Source organism: Notolepis coatsorum (genome assembly GCF_963971535.1).
Source record: "Notolepis coatsorum genome assembly, chromosome: 4".
In the NCBI taxonomy this organism is placed as follows: Eukaryota; Metazoa; Chordata; class Actinopteri; order Aulopiformes; family Paralepididae; genus Notolepis; species Notolepis coatsorum.
In genome coordinates, this window is record NC_140168.1 from 123,839,680 (window position 1) to 123,866,442 (window position 26,763).

A 26,763-nucleotide genomic window follows, 5' to 3' on the forward strand; every position below is an offset into this window, starting at 1 on the left:
GAATATGAACTATATACCACAATGTTCTAGGGTATTTCCTGGAAGGCGAGATACAGGGTGCACGTTAAATCGAATGGCGTTTCGGCTATACACAAGCTAGAGCTAAAACTCAAAATGCATATTATCAGTATCATGGTCCACCATGAATGCAAGAAAGGGGGGGGGGGGGCGAGGGACGTCGTTTCTGATTATTGATTACCAATAACGGCATTAGCCTCATTAGCTGATCGGCTGGTTGGCTATCAAAGCAAGGCCCGATCGGGCTGTAATTTACGTGAAAAAGCTCTTACCGTGGGCCGGTTGGATCCCAAAAAGGATTTGCCAGTTATCGATCGCCATCTCTCCTTTCTCTCGGTTGATACTGGGCTGCTCACTAAGGTCTAATGTGAGCCATATGCATGCCCGCCTCACTTGGCTTACAGTTTTTCTCAATTGCTTTGGTGCATTTCTCTGATCAGAATTAAAGTTCTCATAACTGTTAGTTCAACCTCCACAACATTTTGTCATTTGTGCACATCATAGTAGCAGTTTCTCATTCCTCCGAACAAATTGCAAATGCTTTTGGACATGCATCAATTGCTTTCATACAATTCTCTGCTGTTTTATAACATTATCATTTGCTTATGTCATGTCAGTCAAAATTAACTATACTTATGACTGCTGAATAGTCATTCCCTATTAAACTAATAGTCCTCATTTCATTGCTTGAGTCATTGCATACACATTTTTTTAACTAGTTGTCAAAATCTGTCAATCACGGCCTCACAATGGCTGAGGCTGGTCGAAGGGTGCAGCCAAATGTTGAGAGAACCACTGTAAATAAAATTACTGTATTCAAAATTTCGTCGGGAGAGCAGGTGTGTATACTGGACAGTAATTCAGCACTAAACAATCTGCACTGCACTACTGCCATTGTGTCATACATGAAGCTTGCAGTGGGACAAGAACTAGTCACTTTTTACATTTTACATTTAGACAGCTTTACTGCAGCACAGATTTACTGTATTGTAAAGTAGTGTTACAGTAAGGATTTGCCATATTTACAGTATGGTACTGTACTGCAGCATTTTACAAGTGGGAAGCACTGTTATTGTACACTACAGTAATATGGGTTACTGTAAAGCAGTATATCTCATGTTTGCTGTACATTACTGTAATTTTACTCTGCACCACATAGGATTGCAAGACAACCTCGCAGCGGTGGAAGAGAGCCCCTTTTTACTCCGCAACAAGAGGAAGCCATTTGTGCAATGGTGAATTGAAAATGGGGGACCCTGATGTAAACAAGACTAAAGTCTTTCTCTGGTCTGCATTCCCTTAACAATTGTGTGTATTGATATTGAGCTGTACTGTATTGTACCCATTCTGCAATCTGTTAATAAAGTTTTCAATCAATCAATCAATCAATCAATTGCAAACAATGCCATAAGGTTGAGAGAGATACAAAGCGCTGTTATAGAGGATGACAATATCTTTGGGAATATTGAATCTGTTTCAATCGCTACAATTGACAAGAGTGCTCAGGAGAAATTAAATGCACATGAAACAATTGTAGTACAATGTGCCATTTGACCGGAACAGCGACAGAGTGAAGGAGATCCGCCACCAGTATGCACAGGTAAAACATTTATGTGTTCTATGCATACTCTAATGTTCAGTGCTGTAAACTGGTTACTTTGTGTAGTGCCATGCAGTACACTTACATGACAGTTCATACAGTACAATATGTTGTCCAAAATGCATTATGTTACACAGGAAAAGTTTATAGTTTTTCTCTCTCTCTTCTGGGATAAAGCGTGTACCAGGGAACCGCTGCACACATTATACGTTGATGAGGCGGGTTTCAATCTGGCAAAAGGTAGGAGGCGTGGAAGAAATCACATTGGACAGAGAGCAACCATTGATGTCCCAGACCAACAAGGAGGGAATATTACAATGTGTACAGTATGTACAGTAGGGCTGGGCGATAAAACGATAACGATAACTATCGCAATAAATTATTTCCTCGAAATAAACATGAAACGTGGTCGCAAAGTTTCGATATATCGATTTTCCAAGCTTGGATATGAGCACACGCACTAACAAACAATCAGTGAAGGAGATGGCCGAGAGTGAAGGAGACCCGGAAGGAGACCCAGAGGTAGGACTCACTCAACAACAAGGCTTGCTAGGCTAATTAGCTTGCACGGCACTGTTTTATATATTTACGTGCCGAGTATGTGTGTGGCGTGAATTCTGAGGCCACGTTTATAGTAGTGTGGGGTATACAGTGGACGTCGTTTCAATATATTGTGGCGGAAGAGAGTATTTTAGTGTCATATTTAGCACATTGTCATGGAATACACCGCTTAGATACAACAGGCTGGCTAGGATAACTAGCTTGCACGGCGCTGTTTTATATATTTACGTGCCGAGTATGTGTGTGGCGTGAATTCTTTCTGAGGCCACGTTTATAGTAGTGTGGGGTATACAGTGGACGTCGTTTCAATATATTGTGGCGGAAGAGAGTATTTTAGTGTCATATTTATTACATTGTCATGAGATACTCCGCTTGTCGGCTAACTGCTAACGTGCGCGGACTGATGACGACATCAACTCGACTCGAGACATTCGCAGCAGCATAAGAAGTTAATTAAACTTGACAGACATTATATCGACGATAATTATCGATATCGAATTATATGAAAATAATTTTATCGCAATAATGTTTTTGGTCATATCGCCCAGCCCTAATGTACAGTAATGTGTAACTGTAGATGTCAAATGGCTGTGCAAATAGTGTTTAGTGCTGTCTTGAGCATTTTCAGGTAGTGTCACCAAGATCTGACTTTTTTGCATTGGAAAACACTTACCGAGTGATCTGTCATAACGAAAACATGAGAAAGCCATTTGACTATCTTGTTCATAAACAATGGTGTCAGGACTTTTCATTTTGATGACACTGACACTTTCATTGACATGAATACTTGCTTTTGAAGAAGGAACTATCCATTTTGAGCAAGTGACACGCTTTTGCAGGTTATCAACTAGGTTTTGCAGTTTGTACTAATTGTTTTGAGAAATGCACTAACTGCTGTGCAAATGTAAATAGTGAGTGAGAAATGCACCAAACTGAGAAAAACTGAGAAAAACTGTAACGTTGAAAATAGATTGCCTTTTAATATACTTGTGCTGTTCAAGTTGGTCATGAGCAGTAAAACTCCTGTTTTTATACATAATCAGGTTGTTTTTAGTAATACTGTGCACGAGCATTACACTAGAGGTTCCAGTAGTGGGCAGCTTGAATTGCCAGGTCCTAGAACCAGCGCTTTGGGGAGATCTTTTATTTTTAGAGCATTAACTCTTTGGAATGGCCTGCCTCGGAACCTCTGCTGCATTTACAGTAGATTCACTTTTAAAAATAATCTTAAATTGTTTTTAAATTGTTTTTAACACTGTAAAGTATTTTTTTGTTTTAATGTAATTTTAATGTAATTTTACTAATGTAATTTTAGCTATCTAAATTGTTACAGTAGTTTCATTGTGCATTGTGTGTACTGACTTTTAATAATTTTGTTTTTGCAATAGTGATTGTTTTTGTATGTTTTTGTGTGTGTGGACCCCAGGAAGACTAGCTGGTTGCTATCACACCAGCTAATCGAGATCCCTAATAAAATCAAATCAAATCTCATTTCTCTCTCTCCCTCGTCGGAGCATTTACACACAAACTTGACTGTGTGTGTCAGGGACGCATCTCTCCTCTGTCTCTCTCTCTCTCTCTCCCTCTCTCTCGTTCTCTCTCTCATATGTATCACGCTGTGTGGGTGACTGTCACTGAAAGCGCTTATGGGCGGAGCCCATCCAATAACAGCCTGAAATCCTGAGGCTGAAAAATGATGCTTTTGAGTACTTCATTAGAAATATAAAACAATGAATTTTTTTGAAAAAACCTTACAGATGTCTTCCATAGACTCACACGAATTGTGTAAAGTTGCCCAAATAGTGCAAGGAATAGCAATGCATGTCCCCTTTAAGTAGAAAAGCCTAACCAGGTACAGGGGTTGCAAATTAGCCTTGCCTAGAAATCCTATATGCAAAGCATTTGCATCTTGTTATTGTAACTTTCTACAATGTTTCTTTTGCATTATCCCTGACAAATAAACAAATAAATAAATAAAAATAATCACCCAGCCCTAGCCATTAGTCACAGCCATTAGTGGCATAGTAGGATAACGGCCAGTGTAACAGCTTGGTCGCTGATGTAGTGCACAGCTAATCCACAGCTAAGTCACAGCTAAATCACAGCTAAGTCACAGCTAAGTCACAGCTAAATCACAACTAAATCACAGCTAATCCACAGCTAAATCACAGCTAAGTCACAGCTAAATCACAGCTAATCCACAGCTAAACCACAGCTAAGTCACAGCTAAATCACAGCTAATCCACAGCTAAACCACAGCTAAGCCACAGCTAAATCACAGCTAAGTCACAGCTAAGTCACAGCTAAGATGAGAGCTAAGTCACAGCTAAAATGAGAGCTAAGCCACAGCTAATCCACAGCTAAACCACAGCTAAACCACAGCTAAGCCACAGCTAAATCACAGCTAAGTCACAGCTAAGTCACAGCTAAGATGAGAGCTAAGCCACAGCTAAAATGAGAGCTACACTCAGAGCTTGGCTCTGCTGCGGTCACTTCATTCTACCTCAATCCGTTGAATTCAATGCACGATTATTAGAAATAACTATTGTATCCTGAACTTGAAACAGGCTCAACAAACAAGGTTGGGAACCCCCCCCCCGTCTTACCCATGGCGGTGAGAGAGCACTCTCCCTGCTCGTCGTGTACGCCGCTCAGAAACTTGTAGATGTTCTCGAAGTCCACGATACACTTCATTCCCAGCACCCTGGGACTGTCCTCTCTGGCGTACTTACTGGTCCGCCCGAACCTGGCGTGGAGAGCCGGGGCGGGGGTCGGAGAAGAGCAGGAGTGGACGCGGGGTGGAGTGGAGCAGGAGTCGGTGGCGGAGGTGGCAGTGGCAGGAATGGAGACAGGTGAGGAGAAGCAGGAGGAGGAGGGGGAGGGGGAGGAGGGGACAGCAGGAGCGGATGGAGTTGAGGAGATGGCGGTGGAGGGAGGCGGCTGTCGCACTGGCACACGGGGAGAGGCTGGAGGGGTCGCCATCTGACGGAGAGGTTGCACGGAGACAGAGGATGCTTGGGATGTGATTGGAGGATGCTGCGGCTGGGAGGGACCTGTTCCGAAAAGGAGGAAGTAGGAAGAGATAGAGGCCATCATGGGGCTGTCACGATTCATCGAGTTACTCAAATAATTCTATACTTCTAAACTCCATTATTTTGCTTTTACTCCTTGGAATCAATCCTCATTGTATTGCTGGTACAGAGAGGGAAAATGTTCTGCACATGTCAATGGTTTTATTCATTTACATTTGGCATTTATTAGTCATTTAGCAGACACTTTTAACCAAAGCCACAAATTGTGTAAAAAACTTCAGCAGGAACCCCTCTGGAGGCTAAGGGTAAGTGGTTGAACTTGTGTACAGTATAGACATATTAGCATAATAGATCATAGTAAAAGTTTCTTTCTTTCTTTTAAAAAATTCAGATATTGATTAAAGAAGTGTGTTTTTAGTAGAGCTGGGCCGTTAACGGCGCTAACGTGCTGCGTTAACGCCGGACTGTTATCGCGCGATAATACAATTGACGCCGTTAATCTATTTCTCAAACTTGGGTCTCCTCTCCTCTCTCTGTCTGTCTGCACGAGAAGCCGCTCACTCACTCACACATACTGGTACTTAATGGCGGGGCCTATCTGTGGCTCAGTGTTGAAGCGCTGAGGACACAGACAGAGCTCTGCGCTCATTATTATTATTATTATTATTATCATGGCGGAGAGAACAAAACGAAAGTCTGGGTACACTTTACGAAAGTCGATGCCGACAACGCACGTTGCCACAAGTGCAATAAAACATTTGCAAGTATGGGTGGCAATACAAGCAATTTGTCAAAACATCTGTTGTCAAAACATAACATTACTGCAGAAATGCGCCGTGTTCCCCATGCACGTCCACTGCAGGTAAGCCAAGATAATACGGCTGTGACCCAGTTTGTTGTCAAAGGCCTGCACCCCTTCTCTACAGTGGAGTCCAAGGGCTTTAGGTAACAACTAATCATTCAGTGTATATCTTTTTTTTTTTTTTGTATCTTACATTTGTTGTTTATTATAAAAAGTCTATAATTCAGACACATTTAAAACATTGTTGCTGCTGTTGAAGAAATTATATTTATTTATTATATTTATTTATAAAGTTATATAAAAGAACATTGCTGCTGCTGTTGCTGAAGAAATAATATTTATTTATAAAGTTATAAATAATAAAGCAATGTCGATAAAGTACCGAACCGTTAAGCAGTATCGATAAGAGTAGTAGTATCGAAGGGCGGCTACGTGGCGTAGTGGGCAAGGCGGTCGCCACGAAATCTGGAGACGCTGGGCTTGCCTGTTCGAGCCCAGCGCTCCACATTTGCTTTCAGTTTAGCTGGTCGTCCGTACTAATACACATTGGCCGTATTAGGGGGTGGGAAACTGATGGGTGGGGATCGGGCGTTGTGGACAGCGACTCCTACAGGTCGGTTGGTGCGCCTGCGCAGTAGAATCAGGAAGTGTCGGGGGCAGTGTGAGCCTCCCACGCGTTACTCCTCGCCACTGAGAGATCGAGCTGCGCAGGTGAAAAGATGCGACTGCTGTTACCTCAAGTACCGGAGGGGACTTGTGCTATGTATGACTTAGTCCACATTGCAGCCGGCTTGTGGGAGGCAAGAAACAGCGTTCGTGACAGGGGAGGGTTGAATTGGATGATACGAAATTGGGATGGGAGAAAATATAGAAAATGGGAGAAAAAGTGGATAAAAAAAAAAATAGTAGTAGTATCGATAAAATCCTAACGATACCCATCCCTAGGTAGAACACACATATTTTGAATGCCTTCGGCAGACTTCAAATGAGCCATTTTAATCTAGATTAATCTAGATTAACTCCAGGATTGCAGATAGATTAATCTAGATTAAAAAAAAAATTATCTATGCCCACCTCTAGTTTTTAGTCAACTACGGAATTTCCGGCTGTGCTGACTGTTGTGGGAAGTTCGTTCCACCGTCGTGGAGCGAGGACTGATAATTGCCTGCTTCGCTGTGATGACCCTCAGGAGCCCAAATCGGAGTGGGTCTCAGGCGGCCAGAAGAGGCAGAGCGTAGGGGTCTTGAGGGTGTGTAGTTAGAGACCATTGACCGAAGGTAGGAGGGAGCCGTTCCCCCTTGTTTTTTTTTTAGATTTGTTTTCAGCATTTTTATTGCTTTATTTCGGATACAAGTCCGGCAGAGAGGAAGGATGGGAGAGAGATATGCCGGGGGAAGACATTCGGCAAAGGTCGCCGGGTCCGGGAGTCGAACCCGGGACGGCCACGTTGCACTACAGTGCGTTACGTGGTGCACCACCCTGGCGCGCCCCGTTCCCCCTTGTTGCACTGTATGCCGTGTCAAGAACCTATTCATTTGTTTATATCTTGTTTATTTATTTCACAATAGAGCATTTCACAAAGCAGGTCTTTTCGCAAATTATTTTTCAATCCGATCAATCATCAGAATGTCCAACGGGATACTACGGGATTACCTCAATAGTCACGAGTGACAGCCGTAAAGCCAACACCAAGTCACCACCCATGCAACCAAAGCACAGTGGACCTCTACTGGTACCTGGCACTGGTGTAGCTGTAGATGGCTGTGGTTGAGGTGCATATACTGTTGCCGTCACCAGTCTAAACACTTGGGAAGGAGCTGGGAGCCTTGTAGCGGGGCCCATCGCTGGGGCAGGAGTCTTGAGGAGCCTCATAGCGGGGCCCGCCGCTGGGGCAGGAGTCTTGAGGAGCCTCATAGCGGGGCCCATCGCTGGGGCAGAAGTCTTGAGGATCAGCAGAGGGCGAGCTGCACTGGAGGCACCAGGGAGCTGACCTCCTGGGGAGAAAACATTACATTAGTTCAGCGGTTCTCAAACTACGGGGTCGCGACCCAAAGTGGGGTCATGGGTAGGTGACAGTGGCGCATTGGCAAGTAAAAAAAAAATTAAGAATTCTATAATAAAAAAAGAATGTATGTTCTGGCAACATATTTTTGCTAAATATGCCTCGTTTTATAAATGTGTATTGATAACAGTGCTGTAATTACATTTTCTAATAAATATGCATGATCAAGTTCAACAACTTGTGCTTTCATTTTGATATTCCTTAATTCCACATTGAAATTACGCGAAACATTAAGTGTGGGGTCGCCAAAAAAGATCCCAAATAAAATGGGGTCGTGGTATAAAGAAGTTGGAGAACCCCTGCATTAGTTGATAAGAAAATACTGTGCAGGTAATACTTTGTATTGAAGTGAAGTGGATATCATTGGGGCTTTTCAGGTGATGCTTGAAATCACTGCGCCCAGGCAGCAGTTCAGAGTATGTTCAGAGTATGCATCTGCTTAGAAAACGGAAAAAAAAGTCTCATTTAAAATTTGTATTTCACCCACGTGGTAAATACACAGGTCACAACATGTTCACAGGAATCACCTGAAAAGCCCTGATGATATCCACTTCACTCAATGAATGCGTGTTTCCTGATAAACAGAGCTTTTCAGGTGATGCGTGAAATCACTGTGCCCTGGCAGCAGTGGTTTGGCAAAAAATAGTTCCATGTATGTATCTGCTTAGAAAACGAAAATGTCAGGTGGCCGGGTGGCGCAGCGGACTAAGCGTCTGCCCACCACCACAGAGACAATGGGATCGAATCCAGCTGTGGTGCTGCCGGGTTGGCCGACCGTCCATACTAACACAATTGGCAGTGTTGGAGGGTGGGAAACCCGGCGAGGGTGGGTCCTGGTCGTTGTAAACAGCGACTCCTACAGTTCGGTCGGGGAGCCTGCACAGCAAGGGAAGGATCTAAGAGAGGTAGTGTGACCTTCCACACGTTACACTCTCCCAGTGAGAGTCCGCGCTGCCAGGTGAAAAGAAGCGGTGGGCTGGGTACACAATTACACATGTGTCGGAGGAAGCATGTGATAGTCTCCGCCCTCCCGGACCGATGGTAGGGGGTAGAGTGCGCAACGACCAGGAAGGGGATTGGGAATTGGCATAACGACTAACATTGGGATGGGAGAAAAAACGGAAAAAAGGAGGAAAAAGATCATTCTAAATTTTTTATTTAATTAAAGAAATTAACGAAAACGTCCAATTACATTTTTTTTTTATTATTTCTCCACGTGGTAAAAACACAGGTCACAACATGTTTACAGGAACGTTTTGGAGTTGTATTTGGAGTGTATTTCATGACTATTGGGAACTAGGCTAACCTACTTCCAGTGAACGGTGCAAGTCTTCCTACTCCTACTGCATGCAGAGAGTGCTTGTCTAACTCCGGGGTAGATGGCTAATTTCCTCAAAAGTTGGCGTGTTCTTTTAAACAGTTTGATTTGTAGATGGAAGATACGCATTTTGTAACTTTCTTAACCTGTTGCAAATCAGAATATTGAGTTTAACTCAAATATTACTAACATGGGGAAGAAAGAAACAACCACAAAATAGAGCCAATACAACTAAGAACATATAATTGACCTGTTATCAAGTGTTAAGTCTTTCTATCAAGTACTCAGTCATTCAACTATACAATTACTAGAGGATACAAACATGACTCCATTCCTCATTTTAATGATCTGGTGGGGCTACTCATTGTTTACATGTGTATGGCAGAGCGGGCCTATAGAAGGTGTGACTGAGTGGTCCGTACCCGGGACCACAGGGTGGGGCATGGGTCTGAAAGGGATGGTGCGATCACCGGGCGGCGTCGGCCTGTCCGAGGGGTGGCTGCGTGGAGGGTCGGAGTGCCTCAGGCTGCGCGGCTCGGTGGAGGAGACAATGAACATCTGGACGTGGGGTTTGAGACGGAGGAAGGGAGGAGGAAGCGAGGGGAACGAGAGAGAGGAGAGGGGGACATGGAGAGAAGAAGAAAGAAAGAGTGAGAGAGGTGTAAACAAAGAGTAACAACTGTCTTCACATCATCACATCATATTAACAAAGCCACATGCTCTCCTGCAGTTCACCTGGAAGGTGTTAGGTTTACTTTTACTTACGCCTGCTACCCCTTCTGGGGCATAGGCCGTCAACAAGTGATCTCCAGGCATCTGTCTTGAGCTGTTCTCTCCAGTTGGTTCCAGGTCATCTTCATGGTCAATGTGTTAGGTGGGGAGGGGTTAATTGTATTGCAATGGCCCTTGGGTAAAGTAGTCCAGCATGCATCGTTAACAGAAACAGCTCCAAGCTTTTGAAGGTATCTGGCTCAAAACTAGCTAATCAGAAATCATCATGGTTAATAAGACATAGATTGAAAAGTATCTGTACTCTCACCTTTTTTTTTTTAAGATGGCTCAACAAGACCCTAAACTATGTGCCTGGTCACATATTATACTCCTTTTCAACAAGTTAATAATATAGGTCTCTGAGGTCCCCAAATGTCTTATTGTTGTCAAAAATATCGATTTTTCAATACATATCGATTCTGAATATTTAAAACAGTTTCAATACTAATTTAATTTCAATACTAGCCATACCACTGAAGAAGGACATTGTCCGAAACATGTCTGCTTTTGATACAGGCTGCCATTAAAAAACATTGAACCTGTGAGTGCTGGTCCGGCTACCCTGCTTTGATATACTAATACTCATTTCCAGCAATATCGATATTTAATTATTCATAAAAATAAAAAAATATATATATTTTTTTATAAGGAAGTTGCATTGTTCATTTCAATACCTTCAATAGTGCAGTAGTCCCCCACACACACACACACACACACACACACACACACACGTGCATTCAGTTAAGTTGGAATATGACTGTTACAAAGGGTCAGATTAAACCGAATATATATATTTATTACTTGAGATACCTTGTATAATATTTGTATATCGTTTGATATCCCTTGTATATTCTTTGTATATATACACGGAATATCCCTTTACCTAGGTACAAGCCAGACCATAATATTCGTTCTCCTATTGGACAGCGACCCCTAGGCGCCAACGGCCATACCCCCAATGGCAAGTTCAAAGCCACCGCCAAGGCATGTCTCAACATGTCCAGGTTTGCGCAGTAATACGAGACAGAACTGAGGTTGGCACTAGATTATTCACCTTACGTATAAATACGTCGCAGGTGGATACAGCAGTGCTGAGTATCCTAAAAGTTGAAGCCTCCACCACGATACAACGTGCCGTGAAGTGGGCCTCTTTGCCCCTGAATAGAGCCTTGAGAACCGCGTGCGAATAGATAGCTAAAGTGTCAGAGTTAAACGCCGTATCGTCGAGTTCGACTTATTCTATTGTGAAGTAATAGTCTATTATTTATAGTGTATCGTGCGGCTACCGTTCTCCGTGACCAGCATTACCACCGGTTCGTCGTACCTATAGCTAGTGCACTTATCCAGGCTGGGCGGCCTAAACTCGCGCCACCACCCGAGGAGTCCTAGACGAGAACCGTTGGATATGTACACCGGAGAACCTACACCGGCGAATGCAGAGCCTTTTCCGGCTGGATTATATTGCTTTGGTACTGTGGCTGCTGGAGCAGAGAACCGTCTACCCCACTGCTGTGTGGGATCTACCCCTGTGAGGAGCACCCTCGAGCCCGCCTCTAGGACCACAGAGGCTGGCTAGCTTTCATCCCTGCTGTCGTGCATACTGGAGTATAGCTGTTGCTTTGTCTGCGGACCAAGGGAGTACTGCACTGGCTCCTGTATCTGGAGCCTCGTTATTCCGCGTTGATCCAGACTTTGCTCCCGAACATTCCTCTACCCTGCCGGCTTACAACCGGAGGGAAACCCCTAGTGTCTCCAGCTGACTACGAGTGTGCCTTATGTAATTACTATGCTACAGGTGGCGTCAGTTATACCCATCTTACTATTCTCATGGACTTACGCTCTTGACCTACTTTAAGTGTTCTTCGCCTTACAAGCGCAATTATAAGTTTGTCAGGTACATGCAACACAGATTACAGTGTTGACATCTGTCTGCTTGAGAAAATACCATGTTCTGCAATAAAAATTATTGAAGTGAGATGAACAGACTGAACTTTATTTTATTAGATAAAACATGTTGACAAACTTTTACTTTGCAATTGAAAAAAGGTAATAAATTAAATTTGATACAAAAAATGTAATTAAAATCTCGCAATACTCAGCGTATCGCGATATATTTAGTATATATATATACTATATATTTTTCCCTGTGGTATCAAAAATGGTATCGAATATCGATACTTTTCAAGGTATCGTATCGAAGTTCGAAATTCCAGTATCGAGACAACACTAACTCATAGTATGCATTCTAGCAGCCTCTACACCCCTCTGTTTCAGTCCTGTTCTTGACAGGCTGTTTCTGTGTCTGTAGCTTTAATGCAGCAGCTGCTGCTCTGGAACTGAGCACCGGGCTCAGAGAATTCAGATCAAACTGTCAAACTAGGTGTTACAGATCAAATAATGAGTTCATAAAACTTTGTCAGAAACATGGCTTATTTTAGATAACCATTTGGTGGAAAACGAGAAGGTTTACGAGCAAGGTGCTATTTTCTTCAATATCAATATAGGTATTATTTGATATATACAAAACCCACTGAAATTTACATGACACACGTCAGTGAAACCCTTTAAAACGCCTAACTACTTTCACTATATCCCGACGGACGGTAGTTGACTGACCGGTCCCTATGGCGATTGTGGGTACCTGAGAGAAAGCAGCACAGATGGTGTTCTCGAAGGCGCCGCTCACAGTGAACGCCATGTCCCTCCAGAAGTCCAAAGGCTTTTTGAGCCTCGTCTCCTCCCGCCTCTGCCTGTTCACGCGGTGTCTGGCGAACGTGATCACCTTGGCTTTCAGAGCCTCCGCCAGAGCACGGATCTGGGGGGGGGGGGGGGGGGGGGAGACAATAATAAACATACAATAATAATATTAAATAAAATAAATTATATTAAAATAATAATAGAATGGCCTGTGTTGGTCAGATCACATTCACAATAGCTACTTTTCCTCTTAAGCTGCAGTAGGCAACTTCACATAAATTAGCAAGACTTGTAAGTCGCTTTGGATAAAAGCATCAGCTAAATGTCAAAATGTAAATGTAAACAGAAATAGAGCAAGCTCTGCATCACTTGTCAAGCCTATGCATGCACTAGCCCCTTTCGTGACTTTCGGTTTGCAAGCCTGGGGCTTTTGTGACCGCAGTCACTTATTTATACGGGGCGATCATCCGGGAATCAAACAACCAAGCGTGATCGCGGGGCTCGGGGTGGGTCAAAAATATATCAGATCTGAATCTCAAAGATACCCAGCGTACAATATGGGTTTAACACAGCTTCACGATGGGTTCTGGAAGCTCGGAGTTGCTCATAAACATTTTAAATCATTTTTATAAAACGAGTGTACTCACAGAGCGAACCTTGGCAAAATGGATGGTGCGTCCAGCGATCACTGCGCTCCCTATCGGTCCCTGTTGGTCATTACAACAATACACAGGAGACGCGCTCAGCAGATTCTACCCTGTAATGGCCTATAGGTAATGACCAACAGGGACCGATAGGGAGCGCAGTGATTGCCGGACGCACCAGCCATTTTGCCAAGGTTCGCTCTGTGAGTACACTCGTTTTATAAAAATGATTTAAAATGTTTATGAGCAACTCCGAGCTTCCAGAACCCATCGTGAAGCTGTGTTAAACCCATATTGTACGCTGGGTATCTTTGAGATTCAGATCTGATATATTTTTTACCCACCCCGAGCCCCGCGATCACGATTGGTTGTTTGATTCCCGGATGATCGCCCCGTATAAATAAGTGACTGCGGTCACAAAAGCCCCAGGCTTGCAAACCGAAAGTCACGAAAGGGGCTATGCATGCACGTGCAACGAAGGTTTTCCAGAGACTCCCAGAGGCACCAGCAGCTTTAAATAGAATTTAAAAAAATATCCCAACCTGATTGGCAGGTGGGTTTGCACTTTTTGAGGAATGCAATGGTGCAATGGTGGAAAACCACTTTACAGGCTCAAAACATCAGATTGTTTTTTTTTTTATGCCGGGAGCTGATCAATGTTTTTGGTCAATCAGATGTTTTTGGTCTGACAAATGGTGTTCCTGGGTCGCATCGGAAAACTAAGACCACCAATGCACCATTGTGTTCCTCGTTAAAAAAGTAAACACAATGTGCAAAACCACGTCTACTCAGAATTAATATATATTAATAATATATTAATATATTATTATTCAGTTTAAAGCAGCCTCTGGGAAGCATGTGCTTGATTGATTGATTGATTGAAAACTTTATTAACAGATTGCAGAATGGGTACAATACAGTACAGCTCAATACACACAATTGTTAAGGGGATGCAGACCAGAGAAAGACTTTCGTCTTGTTTACATCAGGGTCCCCCATTTTCAATTCATCAGGACATAATGACATACATGACATACAGATAGACAGTACTGCTACATCTATACATTTATCACATACCAGATTCGCAAATACAGTACTGCTTGAAAAGTGATGCAGAGCTTGCTCTAGTTCTGGGCAGGTAAACTCATTCTTGCTCATTTCGCCGAAGCTGCCTACTAACTGTCTGCAGGTTTAAATGGAGAAAATGTAAAAGGTTGAAACTTGATTGCCTTGGATTTGACAGAAACACACAAGAGAAAGAAAGCGAGAGAGGGATTCTCTCCGGGTCGGTTACCTCTGGGATAGTGCGCTGGGGAATATGTTTATTCAAGAACGCATAATCGATCTCGCATGTGCCTCCAACGGTGTCGCCGAGCTTCCTCAGAGCTTTCAATAATTGCTTCTGTTCGGTGCGTTTCCAATGCAACGGACCGGGTGGCAGCTGCTCAGGATCGACTTTCCTAGCGAGATAGCGGTTTGGTTGGGATCGGGCACGAGGAGGTGGCTTCATCGTGGTTTACGATTAAGTTATATATACAACACAAACCTACAGCACAATTTGAGTTTTCTCCAATCTACCGTTATCGATCGGCAACGTCACCTAGTTCGTGGGCATGTGCGGCTTTCAAGCTGCTGCAACGATGAAAACTCGTCTTTAGGTTGTTGCCGGAAGAATGCCAATAGTATGCAGCTGCAGAGCCGCAGAGCCAGCGGCGCTCTCAAGGGCCGCTCAGCAGCGCCACCCACCCAATGGCTGAATTGGAGTATTGCACTGTGCGGGCATTGATTGATTAATTGATTGAAAACTTTATTAACAGATTGCAGAATGGGTACAATACAGTACAGCTCAATACACACAATTGTTAAGGGGATGCAGACCTGAGAAAGGCTTTTGTCTTGTTTACATCAGGGTCCCCCATTTTCAATTCATCAGGACATAATGACATACATGACATACAGATAGACAGTACTGCTACATCTATACATTTATGACATACCAGATTTGCAAATACAGTACTGTTTGTGATACAAAAAGAGTCCAGAAAAGAGAGTATATACATTTGACGTAAAAACTGTACATTGGAGGAGGTTGGGTAGGTGGGGTGGGGGGTGGGGGTCCGCGCAAGGCCAGATATCTTGAATGAATGCGTTTATTTATTTCGAATATAAATTGAAAATAAATAATAATAAAAAACTAGACAATTCCGCACTGGGAAATAGTGAAAGTGTGGGTGATGCCTGTGCACCGCTGGCCAACGGTTAACGTGTGTTGTCGGGCCTTACAAATACATTTGATTTTGATTTGATTATCAATAAGGTAGGATATCTGGAACACACAAACACACTATTTTTTAAATCACATGCAATGAAACTCGGGGACCTGGCTGAATTTAAGACTGCACAAATCAAAGCACGAAACAATTCACTCCCGGGTAACATCCAAAAATGCTGTTATAGAGTTACAATTTAGAGGAGAGTCTAACTTCAAGAAACAGGCTGTTCATTCAACAATGTATGTATATTTCAGTTTGTGGAGTGAATATGAGTTGCATAAGATAATAGAGTGTGAAGGTATACTGAATACTGTCTATCTGTTATGATGAATTGAAAATGGGGGACCCTGATATAAACAAGACGAAAGTCTTTCTCTGGTCTGCAATGCATCCCCTTAACAATTGTGTGTATTGAGCCGTACTGTATTGTACCCATTCTGCAATCTGTTAATAAAGTTTCCAATCAATCAAGGGGGTAGGAATACGTTTACACTTCATCCTCCTACTCCTCCTGCTTGTTTGTTTTTTAATCTGTTTATTACTTGTTTTTTATTATTATTTATTTTCAATTTATGTTCGAAATAAATAAACAAATTCATTCAAGCTATTGTGTGAGCAAAAGTAGTTAATTTACTCATACAGATGTATGTACATCCTCTGGCCTCGCGCGGATCTCACAGTACATTAACCTGGCACACAACATACTTGTTCACATGTCATTTTTCTTTCACTCTAAAGGAAATATGTCTCACATACAGTAGACCCCCCAGTAGCCTACTTTGTGGAGACGAAGATGATGAGTACCAGTCTTCTCCTCAGACATATAAACTGTACATTGGAAGAGGGTCTACAAATATACAGCACTGTTGGGGGGGGCTCTCTCGCATATAGTAATAATAGAGTATATACATTTGAGGGGAATAAACTGTACATATACAGCACTGTTTGTACGTTACACACTGAAACGGTTCGGTTTCAGTGTCCAAATGTACTGTCTCCTCACCACCGTATGTATATTTCTCTCCCACCCACCCCCCTCCTAATGTACAGTCCCCTCCCTATCATATGTGTATATACTCTGTCAGGATCTATGGGTAACCGTACTGTATATTTGATTATACAACGGCATGCAAATTTCTCGATTATGATTGGCTGAAACAGTCAATTTACACGTATGTATCTGTCACAATTCCACGCTCTCGTCCCAGGACCCGCCCACAACCGAATCACTATCACTCCGCCGTTCGACTTTGTAGAGGGAGCGGAGAGCGGAGAGGGGAGGAGAGGAGAGGGGACAATAATCTTTACAAATGGATATGTTGATAGCGTGATAACGACTAATATAAACAGATTCTGTCACGGCGAATGTCTTAGTCTCTTACACAATGTTGGATTGTGTAATCTATGGGTCATGAGTCATTGTGGAACAAAAGAAAAATTGTGGATTGATTGATTGATTATTTGCAATTTTATTTTTAAATGTTTTCTTCCTTGCTCATAACTCTCTCACACTGTCTGGCACACCCCACCCCTCCCCCCCCCACCACACACACACCCACACCACACACACACACACAACGGCGAAGGAGAGTCAGACTGAGAGACATAGAAGCAGCTGCGCTGTTTTAAGTGAGCATGGCCTATTGAATTGATTGATTGATTGATTGATTGATTGATTGATTGATTTGCTAATTTTATTACTGTACGCCTGGTTTCCAACTGGTTAAGTTTAGGCCCTCTAAAGTAGGTTTAAATAAATAAAAAAATAGGGCGAAGAAAACTTTTTTTCCCCTATAGGGCAAAGAAAACGTTTTAATTTGTTTTACCTACTTTCTATAGAAGCATCTAATAATGAAGTTCTATAGAAAGTAGGTCTGCATCCCCTTAACAATTGTGTGTATTGAGCCGTACTGTATTGTACCCATTCTGCATCTGGTAATACAATTTTCAATCAATCAATCAATCATTCCAATAACACACAGTTGGATGTGTTAGTTTGTTGACTTTTTAATTTGTTTTACCTACTTTCTATAGAAGCATCTAAGAATGAAGTTCTATAGAAAGTAGGTCTGCATCCCCTTAACAATTGTGTGTATTGAGCCGTACTGTATTGTACCCATTCTGCATCTGGTAATAAAATGTTCAATCAATCAATCAATCATTCCAATAACACACAGTTGGATGTGTTAGTTTGTTGGATGAGAACCGTTGGATGCACTTCCGAGCTGCTTCCACATGGAGGCAACTTGTCTTTTTTGTTGTTGTGGGAACTACTTTTTCTGGCGGATGGTTTTTTCAATAAATCTTCGATTAATGTGTGTTTATTGTATAGCAATAAGGTTGGATGAATGTGGCAGTTGTATAAAAGCATTACACCACTTGCAGTCGTGATTTGTGAAAAATAAACCATGCCTAGGGGGGTCTAACGACCACCCCTAGGCATGGTTTATTGTTCACAAACCTCTCCTGCGCGTGATGTAATGCTTAAATACCGTATATGTCACATGTATCGGTACTAAATACCTGTATGTCGATATGAATAGAAAATGGGGGACCCTGATGTAAACAAGACAAACGTCTTTCTCTGGTCTGCATCCCCTTAACAATTGTGTGTATTGAGCCGTACTGTATTGTACCCATTCTGCAATCTGTTCAAATAAAGTTTTCATTCACACTCAAATCTGTGTACATTTTTTATTTTGCATACTAATGTTCTGTGTCTTGAGTCGTACTTGTATTGAAAAACTGATTTTATATGTCCGAGGAGAAGACTGGTACTCATCATCTTCGTCTCCACAAAGTAGGCTACTGGGGGGTCTACTGTATGTGAGACATATTTCCTTTAGAGTGAAAGAAAAATGACATGTGAACAAGTATGTTGTGTGCCAGGTTAATGTACTCTACTATTTTTGTATCACAAACAGTGCTGTATATGTACAGTTTATTCTCCCTCAAATGTATATACTCTATTATTACTATATGCGAGAGAGCCCCCCCCCCCCCCCCCTCATCCGCATGCGCACTCCAACAAATACTTGTCGTAAACGAGAGAGCGAGAGAGCCCCCCCCCCTCATCCGCATGCGCACTCCAACAAATACTTGTCGTAAACGAGAGAGCGAGAGAGCCCCCCCCCCTCATCCGCATGCGCACTCCAACAAATACTTGTCGTAAACGAGAGAGCGAGAGAGCCCCCCCCCCCCCCCCCCCTCATCCGCATGCGCACTCCAACAAATACTTGTCGTAAACGAGAGAGCGAGAGAGCCCCCCCCCTCATCCGCATGCGCACTCCAACAAATACTTGTCGTAAACGAGAGAGCGAGAGAGCCCCCCCCCCCCCCCCCTCATCCGCATGCGCACTCCAACAAATACTTGTCCAGGCCACAATACTTGTCCACGCCACGAAGCCCCGCCTCAAACCCGTCCACGCCACGAAGCCCCGCCCAGACGTTGGGGCTCTGTGGCTCTGCAGATATACCCTATTGCAATACATTGGGTGGGTGGCGCTGCTGAGCAGCCCTCACAGCGCGGCCGTTAGAGCGCGGCCCTGAGAGCGCCGCTGGCTCTGCTGCTCTGCAGCTGCATGCTTCTCAAGAAAGCACTACGGAGTGCGGCATGTCCAAATAGGACGGAACAATAAACGCGTCTCTGGCAGTAGAATAACTTAACATTACATCCTTAAAATGTTTTATAAATATGTGGCACATGAAATCTAGTTGTCACTTCACGAACACCTTTTAATAAAGAACGTCCACCGGTCCACCCCAACGCTGCGTTTTCAAAAAAAAACTATTGGCAGCGGTGGGATTTGAACCCACGCCTCCGAAGAGACTGGAGCCTTAATCCAGCGCCTTAGACCGCTCGGCCACGCTACCCCACTCTTAGGACCAAAAAAACTGTCGATATTCTTTACGTCCACAACTGAAATACAGAGGTATCCATTACGTCGACGTCGGGATACCCCCAGCTGGGGTCACTGAAGGGGGTCTCCAGAACAGTTCCATTTCCGTTCGTTTAATTATTTAGCTAATTCAGAAGAAATTATTACAACTGTAAAATGGATCACCATTCTGATCCTAGGTTTCACTCCCTCCACGAATGTAATGAAATCCTACCCCTTGCCATAATCTTACCCCACCCGGCAGCGTGAATATTAAAGGCAACCAACTTGTGTTCAGCTTTTCGTTCAGCGTTTCTCTGATTGGCCACACGGCCAATCAATCAATCCACTAGCACACGCCCTCGCGCAAAGAGAGACGCGGCAAAAGCGCTGGTCGAACCAGCGGTGTTCTGTTGTGTGACTGTACTCTACACCTCCTATCTATGTTGGGATTATGTTTGGTCATGACAAAACAATAAAAATCGCTTCGCAAAATATGAGAGCGCGCCGCTGTCATTGAAGGGCTTCCTACAACAGAGCACCGCCGCTGCTGCTGCTGAAGCTGTATCAAGCCGGCGGCGGTGCACGGACGCCGGGGAAAAACCACCGCGTCGCCCCGCTGGCGCTTCAGGCTCAGCAGCCTCCACGGGCGAAATAACATATAACGTTACAGTTCCACACTGATGTACAGTGAGTGTCTAATATGGCTGTCGCGAAGTCATGCCTCTCCCTCTGAAAGCCCATCCACGCTGTGTATCATAGACTACGTTTCGCGTTCCATTGATTAACGCCATTACCTGCTGTGCTGTAGGAAGCAGAGGTACAGTAAGTTACAGTAGGTGTAGGTTACATGTTTAATCAAAGCCCATACAATTTTTTAGATGAATGATTGTGGATATAATATAGAAAACACATCATTATGATATTTGAAATATTATGAAAAATTGTATGGGCTTTGATTAAACATGTAACCTACACCTACTGTAACTTACTGTACCTCTGCTTCCTACAGCACAGCAGGTAATGGCGTTAATCAATGGAACGCGAAACATAATAACTTTACGCTTTCTAGTTCAGCGCATTTCATAACTGTATGGGCTTTGTTTATACACGAGTGCGAATCTGGTAGTCTATGATACACAGCGTGGAGAGAAAAAAATCAGAGAAAAGCCGAACACAAGTTGGTTGCCTTTAATATTCACGCCACCCGCGTGGCACCCACTCAGTGAGATGCTTCCAGCTGCAGCCGTTCAGACCAGCGCTTACAAGCCCCGCACATACAAGCCCGCACATAGCAACCCCTCGCTTCCATTGGCTGATTTTGGTCACGTGATTTTGGGTCACGTTGCACGTTGCACTGCGGGATTGATTGATTGATTGATTGAAAACTTTATTAACAGATTGCCGTATGATTTGGGTCACGTTGCACTGCGGGATTGATTGATTCATTGATTGATTGATTGATTCATTGATTGATTGATTGATTGATTGATTGATTGAAAACTTTATTAACAGATTGATTGATTGATTGATTGAAAACTTTATTAACAGATTGCCGAATGGGTACACGTGACCACAGGCCCTGATTGATTGATTGAAAACTTTATTAACAGATTGGGTACACGTGACCACAGGCCCTGATTGATTGATTGAAAACTTTATTAACAGATTGTAGAATGGGTACACGTGACCTGACCGATTGATTGATTGATTGATTGATTGATTGATTGAAAACTTTATTAACAGATTGCATAATGGGTACAGTGACCGATTGATTGATTGATTGATTGATTGATTGATTGATTTATTGATTTATTGATTTATTGATTGAAAACTTTATTAACAGATTGCAGAATGCAGTACAGCTCAATACACACAATTGTTAAGGGGATGCAGACCATGCAGTACTGTTACATTTGTGACATACAGTAAATACATACAAGGGGGAGGGAACTGTACATTTATGATGAATTGAAAATGGGGGACCCTGATGTAAACAAGACGGAAGTCTTTCTCTGGTCTGCATCCCCTTAACAATTGTGTGTATTGAGCTGTACTGCAGATATATTTCAATTGCCTTACTTATTTACATAAGTATTATAGGCCTACAGCAGTATTGTACAGACAGTCTGTGTGAAGTCTGTGTGGTTATCCAGCTGCACAAAGGCAGAGCAAGAGGCTCTACAGAGGGTGGTGAAGGCGGCAGGCAGGATTGTCGGGACTCCTCTATCAAACATCACCTCCGTCTTCACCTCCCGCTGCCTCCACCGCTCCAAGTGTATCATCAAGGACCAGTCTCACCCAGCACATCACCTCTTTCAGCTCCTTCCCTCAGGGAGGAGATACCGGTCCATACATGCCAAGAGTTAAAGATTTAAGAACAGCTTTTTCCCCCAAGCAGTCAGACTGTTAAACGCTCATTGACTGTCCCCTCACGTGCACCATGCACTTACCTGGACTTGATAATCACTGTTACCACTCATCATGCACTTTATTTAAAATATTCTGTTATGTACAGTGTTATATGTGTTTCATGTATGTATATATTGTACTACGGTCTGTGGGAGCTCCCCTGAAATTTCACTCACGGTCATATAAGAGTTTTAATGTAGAAGGTTTTATTAATGAAATGTTGGGTATAAACTGGGAGGAGGTATGTTGTGAGGATGACCCAGAGGTTGCACTGGACTTATTTATGTCAGAAACAAATCAGCCCCATGGATAGATAGTAGCTTTTAATGAATTTTAATGAATGAGAGAGACATACTGTAGCCAAAAAAGCATCAGTGTGTTCCAGTTCTGCAGATGACAGACAAAAGTACTGTTCCTTACGTAATCAAGTCACAAAGTTAAATAAGGTGAGAAAAAGGGAATATTTTAAACCATGGTTATATGATGTGAGAAATGATGGTAAAGATCTATGGAATGTTTTAAATCAAATTATGGGTAGAAAATCCAATGTCTGTACACCTTTTGTTGAGTCATATGGAATTGTCCTAACCAAACCATGTGATATTGCCAACCATTTTAATGATTTTTATGCAAGTAAGATATCTCAGCTCAGGCAGGGAATGCACATCTCAAACAATACAAAATCAAATGACATAATTAAGAATATCATAATGAAAGATAAAGGGTGTACATTTGATTTTCAACAGGTTGAGGTTAGTGATATTGAAAGGTTACTCCAGGCTCTACCTGACAGCAAGTTAGCTGGCACAGACAACTTGGATAGTAAATTATTGAGAATTACTGCTACGATCATAGCAAGTCCAGTGTCATATTATTAATAGATGTATACAAGTGGGACTATGTCCAAAGAGATGGAAGGAAGCTAAGGTTACTCCTTTACCCAAAGACTCCAAATCAGTTTTTAATGAGGGCAACTCCAGACCTAATATAGAAAATGTAATGTACATATACGTTGTATACATCTATTAATAATATGACACTGGACTTGCTATGATCGTAGCAGTAATTCTCAATAATTTACTATCCAAGTTGTCTGTGCCAGCTAACTTGCTGTCAGGTAGAGCCTGGAGTAACCTTTCAATATCACTAACCTCAACCTGTTGAAAATCAAATGTACACCCTTTATCTTTCATTATGATATTCTTAATTATGTCATTTGATTTTGTATTGTTTGAGATGTGCATTCCCTGCCTGAGCTGAGATATCTTACTTGCATAAAAATCATAAAAATGGTTGGCAATATCACATGGTTTGGTTAGGACAATTCCATATGACTCAACAAAAGGTGTACAGACATTGGATTTTCTACCCATAATTTGATTTAAAACATTCCATAGATTTTTACCATCATTTCTCACATCATATAACCATGGTTTAAAATATTCCCTTTTTCTCACCTTATTTAACTTTGTGACTTGATTACGTAAGGAACGGTACTTTTGTCTGTCATCTGCAGAACTGGAACACACTGATGCTTTTTTGGCTACAGTATGTCTCTCTCATTCATTAAAATTCATTAAAAGCTACTATCTATCCATGGGGCTGATTTGTTTCTGACATAAATAAGTCCAGTGCAACCTCTGGGTCATCCTCACAACATACCTCCTCCCAGTTTATACCCAACATTTCATTAATAAAACCTTCTACATTAAAACTCTTATATGACCGTGAGTGAAATTTCAGGGGAGCTCCCACAGACCGTAGTACAATATATACATACATGAAACACATATAACACTGTACATAACAGAATATTTTAAATAAAGTGCATGATGAGTGGTAACAGTGATTATCAAGTCCAGGTAAGTGTATGGTGCACGTGAGGGGACAGTCAATGAGCGTTTAACAGTCTGACTGCTTGGGGGAAAAAGCTGTTCTTAAATCTTTAACTCTTGGCATGTATGGACCGGTATCTCCTCCCTGAGGGAAGGAGCTGAAAGAGGTGATGTGCTGGGTGAGACTGGTCCTTGATGATACACTTGGAGCGGTGGAGGCAGCGGGAGGTGAAGACGGAGGTGATGTTTGATAGAGGAGTCCCGACAATCCTGCCTGCCGCCTTCACCACCCTCTGTAGAGCCTCTTGCTCTGCCTTTGTGCAGCTGGATAACCACACAGACTTCACACAGACTGTCTGTACAATACTGCTGTAGGCCTATAATACTTATGTAAATAAGTAAGGCAATTGAAATATATCTGCAGTACAGCTCAATACACACAATTGTTAAGGGGATGCAGACCAGAGAAAGACTTCCGTCTTGTTTACATCAGGGTCCCCCATTTTCAATTCATCATAAATGTACAGTTCCCTCCCCCTTGTATATATTTACTGTATGTCACAAATGTAACAGTACTGCATGGTCTGCATCCCCTTAACAATTGTGTGTATTGAGCTGTACTGCATTCTGCAATCTGTTAATAAAGTTTTCAATCAATCAATCAATAAATCAATAAATCAATCAATCAATCAATCAATCAATCAATCAATCGGTCACTGTACCCATTCTGCAATCTGTTAATAAAGTTTTCAATCAATCAATCAATCAATCAATCAATCAATCAGTCAGGTCACGTGTACCCATTCTACAATCTGTTAATAAAGTTTTCAATTAATCAATCAGGGCCTGTGGTCACGTGTACCCATTCGGCAATCTGTTAATAAAGTTTTCAATCAATCAATCAATCTGTTAATAAAGTTTTCAATCAATCAATCAATGAATCAATGAATCAATGAATCAATGAATCAATCAATCAATCAATCCCGCAGTGCAACGTGACCCAAATCATACGGCAATCTGTTAATAAAGTTTTCAATCAATCAATCAATCAATCCCGCAGTGCAACGTGCAACGTGACCCAAAATCACGTCACCATAAAGTTTTCAATCAATCAATCAATCAATCCCGCAGTGCAACGTGCAACGTGACCCAAAATCACGTCACCAAAATCAGCCAATGGAAGCGAGGGGTTGCTATGTGCGGTGCTTGTATGTGCGGGGCTTGTAAGCGCTGGGCTGTCGTGCTGCAGCTGGATACTATTGCACTCAGTCAGCGTTGGTTAATACTGCTGGAGCTTGGTTCATTTTTGGTCAGATTTCCTTGCGCGATTTAGCTCGCCGCATTCGGCCCGTGGGAGCAGTCACACGCAAGTTATTGAATTTGGGTGGGGTAAGATTATGGCAAGGGGTAGGATTTTGGCACAACAGGGGCATCCAGTACACAATCTTATCGAATGGGGGTCCATGGTCTCTAATTTGTGTCAATTTGGGGGTCCTTGATATGAAAATGTTTGACAAAAAACAACTGGCCTACACTGTTACTAGTTCTCGTTAATAGTTTTGTAGCCTGCTCTAACCACAAACATATGATTGATGTTCAAATCCCACCGGTAAAGGTTCACCAGATTCTGAGGAGACAGGTGGGCTCTCCTCAGTCTCCTCAGGAAGAAGAGGCGCTGGTGAGCCTTCTTGACCAGTGATGAGGTGTTGAGGGTCCAAGAGAGGTCCTCTGAGATGTGGACTCCCAGAAGTGGTTATCAGGAATAACCTCATAAAAGATTCAAGATTTCTAAATATATTGGTATTGTTTACATGTTTTATATAGGGTGGTGTTAAATTACTACTATTTGGTAGGAGGTTCATGTTTTAACCAGTAGGGTGCAGTCATAGGCGGCGGGTGGGCCGAATATTAGGGTAGGCACCGTGCAGTCATGATCTGATAGAAATTGAATTGATTGAAAAATTGTATTAACAGATTGCAGAATGGGTACAGTACAGTACAGCTCAATACATACAATTGGTAAGGGGATGCAGACCAGAGAAAGACTTTCGTCTGGTTTACATCAGGGTCCCCCATTTTCAATTCATCATAACATATATGACATACATGACATACAGATAGACAGTACTGCTACATCTATACATTTATGACATACCAGATTTGCAAATACAGTACTGTTTGTGATACGAAAAGAGTCCAGAAAAGAGAGTATATACATTTGACATAGAAACTGTACATTGGAGGAGGTTGGGGGGGGGAGGTTGGGTAGGAGAAGTGGGTTGGGGACACTGTACAACTGAACAAGCAAAACTGTACATTGGAATATTGACAAGACCATACTTGGTCATTTACTGTACATTGGGGGGGGGGTTGTGTTAGGACATTTACAGGGGCCAGTTTAGAATTGCAGTCTCCCGTAGGTGTTTTTTGAGAGTGTTTTTGAAAGTGGGTAGTGCTTCACATTCCTTTACAGCTTTGGGTAGGGCGTTCCCCATTGATGTGGCATAATTGCGAAATGTGTTTAGTCCCTTGTTTGAGCCGAATCTGGGTTTTTGCGGAGCTCCCTCTGGTGTTGTGATCGTGGTATTCACTGACCTTTGGGAAGTATTATGACATGTACATGGGTACCTTGGTCGTGTAGTGTATCTTGTAGACCAGGCCCATTGCAAGTTGCTGTACTCTGTCGTCTACTCTAAGCCATCTACAACCTGATCACTAGGCAGGAAAGCAGGCAGGCAGGCAGGCAGGCAGGCAGGCAGGCAGGCAGGCAGGCAGGCAGGCAGGCAGGCAGGCAGGCAGGCAGGCAGGCAGGCAGGCAGGCAGGCAGATAGATAGATAGATAGATAGATAGATAGATAGA

The 26,763-nt window shown here is 42.7% G+C and overlaps 1 protein-coding gene across 1 annotated transcript in view; it reads right to left on the reverse strand.

Annotated features, from left to right (window-relative positions):
• The window catches only part of snapc2 (small nuclear RNA activating complex, polypeptide 2), a 56,420-nt gene extending 41,274 nt beyond the window's left edge, over positions 1-15,146 (reverse strand). Inside the window, exons 1-5 of the mRNA XM_084312990.1 lie at positions 14,800-15,146; positions 12,806-12,979; positions 9,816-9,951; positions 7,750-8,007; positions 4,786-5,232 (exon numbers count right to left, since the gene is read on the reverse strand). Coding sequence (XP_084169116.1) covers positions 4,786-5,232; positions 7,750-8,007; positions 9,816-9,951; positions 12,806-12,979; positions 14,800-15,015 — 1,231 coding nt within the window. The 5' untranslated portion in view covers positions 15,016-15,146. The remainder of the gene's footprint in view (positions 1-4,785; positions 5,233-7,749; positions 8,008-9,815; positions 9,952-12,805; positions 12,980-14,799) is intronic.
• Positions 15,147-26,763: the final 11,617 nt, after the last annotated feature.